General features: G+C 46.9%; 1 protein-coding gene across 1 annotated transcript; it reads right to left on the reverse strand.

Moving 5' to 3' along the window:
- LOC147897780 (aspartic proteinase nepenthesin-2-like) lies at window positions 1-2,044 on the reverse strand. The gene is made up of 2 exons (XM_087380591.1): window positions 1,929-2,044; window positions 1-1,769 (listed from the first exon to the last, which is right to left on the reverse strand). Exon 2 carries the CDS (start codon window positions 1,747-1,749, stop codon window positions 226-228), a length of 1,524 nt encoding a protein of 507 aa, XP_087236717.1. The 5' UTR covers window positions 1,750-1,769; window positions 1,929-2,044; the 3' UTR covers window positions 1-225.
- Window positions 2,045-3,296: the final 1,252 nt, after the last annotated feature.

The following is a 3,296-nucleotide window of genomic DNA, read 5'->3' on the forward strand; positions in this document are numbered from 1 at the left end:
ATTGTTTTTGTGTGGAAGCAGAAGATCAGAAAACTCAAATGAGCATAAAAGTGCGATGAGACGCTTATTGATCTTCTGGCCGCTGAAAGGTTTGGGAGGTACGTTTGACACCATGGAAGAAGTGGAAAAGTTACGAAGTGAGCTAAAACAACGAGTGATGATCTTCTGCAAATTTGAGATGCATATACAAACAGAGACGATCTTCAGCTAGCCGGTGCAATTAGGCTAGGCAGCGATGTTTGGGACGAGAGAAGCGGAAGAGTTACGAAGGGAGCTAAAACGTCGATGGTGAGGATGAGAATTGGATTGTGGCTGTTGTTTGGAAGCAGAAGTCGATGATGAAGATGATGAGGAAGAAGCGATCAGAGCGGTGCAATCGGTGTGGGCGAAGCCGATGCGGGAAGCATGGAGGTCGTAAAACATTTGGAAATTCTGCTGCTGCAGGTTGCCGAGGATGGTGAAGTCCTCGCCGGTGTTCGCAACGATCAAACAGATAGTACCCTCTTCGTCAACTTCCACCATGTAATTGTCCGCCGGAACCGTCATCGTCACCCCCCCTTCGAAATGAAACTCGAAGCTCGGAAACTCTATCTCCCCTCCGCTTCCATCGTAGCACAGATCCAACCCTTCTATCGGTGACTCCACTGCCGTTGCATCCACCAGTTCTTCCATCGCTTCCACCACCCTCTCGTACGCTTCCGGCGGTAGATACGTTAGTGTCGTCCCTGAGTCGAAGATCGATCCTCCTCCCTCCTCGCTCACTCGAAACACTGCTTCTGGTATCGCCAATCGCTCTCCTCCCACCGATATGCCTTGTAGCCCTACGTAGTAGTAGTTTGCCGGGCCGTTTGTCAATATCGGCGTGAAACGAGCAGCTGCCGGAACGTCGCCATAGCCTAGTTCCAGTAAGCTCTCCGAAGTCGACGCATATGGCACCAAACAGTACGAAAACCTTTCTCCTATGTAGTTTCCCAGCTGCATCACGAGAGAGAGACTACCCCTTCCCATTCCTAGAAGCCCCGCAGGTCCTCCCTCCTCTGCAAACGTTGCTGCGTTCTCGTGCCCGCAGCCGAACACGAACGGCTGGAAGGTCACTTCATCGCCTCCTTCCGTCGCTAGCGTCAAGGACTCCGTCGCCAAATCTCCTATGGTCTCCGATCCATCGCCATAGGCATACTCGTAAACGCATTCCGAAGCATCGTAACCGCACCCATAGTAGGCCAAGGTCTCGCACTCGGCCGATGCGCAGGATAGTTCTTCGAAGCTCGATGAGCTCTCGGGGTTGAAGATCGCGCCTTCTTGCTCGAAGCACTCCACGCATGGCCTGCATTGCACCCACACTAAGTCGCTCCCTGTGTCCAGCACCACCACCTGCGTCGTCGCCGGCGTTCCCAGCTCTATCTCAGTCCAGTAATCTCCACCTCCCGATACCACCGGTTCAATGTAATCCCCAGTTTGCGTCAAATTGGCCCGAGCCTCAGACTGAAGACTTCGCTTTTTTATAAGTCCTCTACCGTTGTTCATCAGTGTATTGGCCCTCACCAAGCTCTCCGTCACAGCCGCCTGGAGCAATGCCAGCCTTGAAGCATTCTCATGAGCTTCTCCTCTCAAGCCATTCCTCCATGCAGCTTTTGTAGACGTGTGACGGTTGTGCAAAGGGAGACGAACAAATTTCGTTCCCTCAGAAAAGCAAAGCATGTAAGCACCACAAAAGCTGACGAGCAAGACGAGGACTAGTATCTTTTCCATCTTACACAATTGCTCGGAACCTGCGAACGATGCATCTTAGCACATGCTGCTTCCTCTACTCAACCCGTCAATCCATGAAGCCGGTGATATCACGCAGAGTTTTACCCTACATTCCGCTTAAGATTCGATTTTTCTGCGATGCAGGAAAAACGAGACAGAGGAGAAAACACACTGCTCACCAGATTGGCGTTTCCCTGTTGGCGAGACGATATCAAAGAAGAGAGAGGGATGCAGCTGCTGCACAAATGCTCCGAAACTAGAACCATGAGGGTCTGAATCCTGTCTTGAGTGTGCAAGCTCGTTCTCAGATGGAGAAGATGGATGTGTGCAGCTAATATTTGAGCCGAACGCCGAGTGTAACACAAGACTCTCGTGAGCTTGTGCATATTGAATGCTGGAGGCAGCCAGTTCAGGGGAGTCATAAAAGCTCGTACCCCATGTCAATCAATCAAGACTCCAGCGGGGAACGTGTAGAAGCTCACGACACCGGCCTGTATAGTACATACGTGTTCATGGAAAACTTTTTGTGCAGGTTAAGGATAGTTTAAGGTGTTTATAGTTTGTCCTAAATTTAGTAGTAGTTTTGTTTTTTAGCACTCCCCCTAAACTTGGCTTCTTTTCTAAGTATCTATATCACTACCACCTTTAAACTTGGCTTCTTTTCCAAGTACCTAAATCACTACCACCTTTAATCTTTTCTCTTGACCTAAAAAGCTAAGTATCCAGAGCGGCTACCACCTTTAACAAGCTGAATTACATTTAGAAGGCCTGCCAATTTTTTTCAAGTTCAGGAAGAAGCTTTTGGTACAGAATGCCCAAAGAAAGGCAAGTAAAGCAAGCACAATTCTCTATAATAGGTTTATGGGTCTCCTTGAATTGATTATAGTTGTTGAAGCGAATGATTTTTGCTTGGGTATCTTCGTATTGTTTTTGTTGCTACCGTACTCACTAATAAAGGAGACCAAGCAAGCTTTATGCATGGATGGTTTACATTGCGTGTACTTGGAAACAACATTAGCAAAGAAGATGTCATTGCTTTCAAGGTCTAGCTTCTCCAATTGTTGGCATCGTTTCAATAATAAGTCCTAGTCTCCTTGATTGGGCTAGTGTTAATGTAGGAGAACTTTCTGGTGCTTGTGGTCAAAGGAAGAGATAGGAATAAATACATAGCTTGATGTGCACTTATATGTTGAGTGTTGAGAATTGCATTGCCAACTTTACGTATGCATTCATTGGTTGGCATTTTTTATTCAATATAATCTGTAAATGCCTTTTTCACCACCTCACTAGTTTCCTTGTCTACTTTTGTCATATAAGATGTGCAATATTCGATGTGGCAATCAATAAATCCCAGAAAAAGGAAAATATAAATCCCACACAATATACTAATCCCAAACAGCCACCGAGCTTGTTTTAGTGACAATGACCGTGCATGAGGGACTGACTAATTCACAGGTTCAGATTAGCATTCAGTTGGAATCAGGCTATAATAATAATGATTGTGCATGTGGGACCATCTAATTGACAGGCTCAAATTAGCATTGAGC

The sequence above is a fragment of the Dipteris shenzhenensis genome, chromosome 10, assembly GCF_047967505.1.
Source record: "Dipteris shenzhenensis isolate YYH24624 ecotype China chromosome 10, Dip_SZ_1.0, whole genome shotgun sequence".
In the NCBI taxonomy this organism is placed as follows: Eukaryota; Viridiplantae; Streptophyta; class Polypodiopsida; order Gleicheniales; family Dipteridaceae; genus Dipteris; species Dipteris shenzhenensis.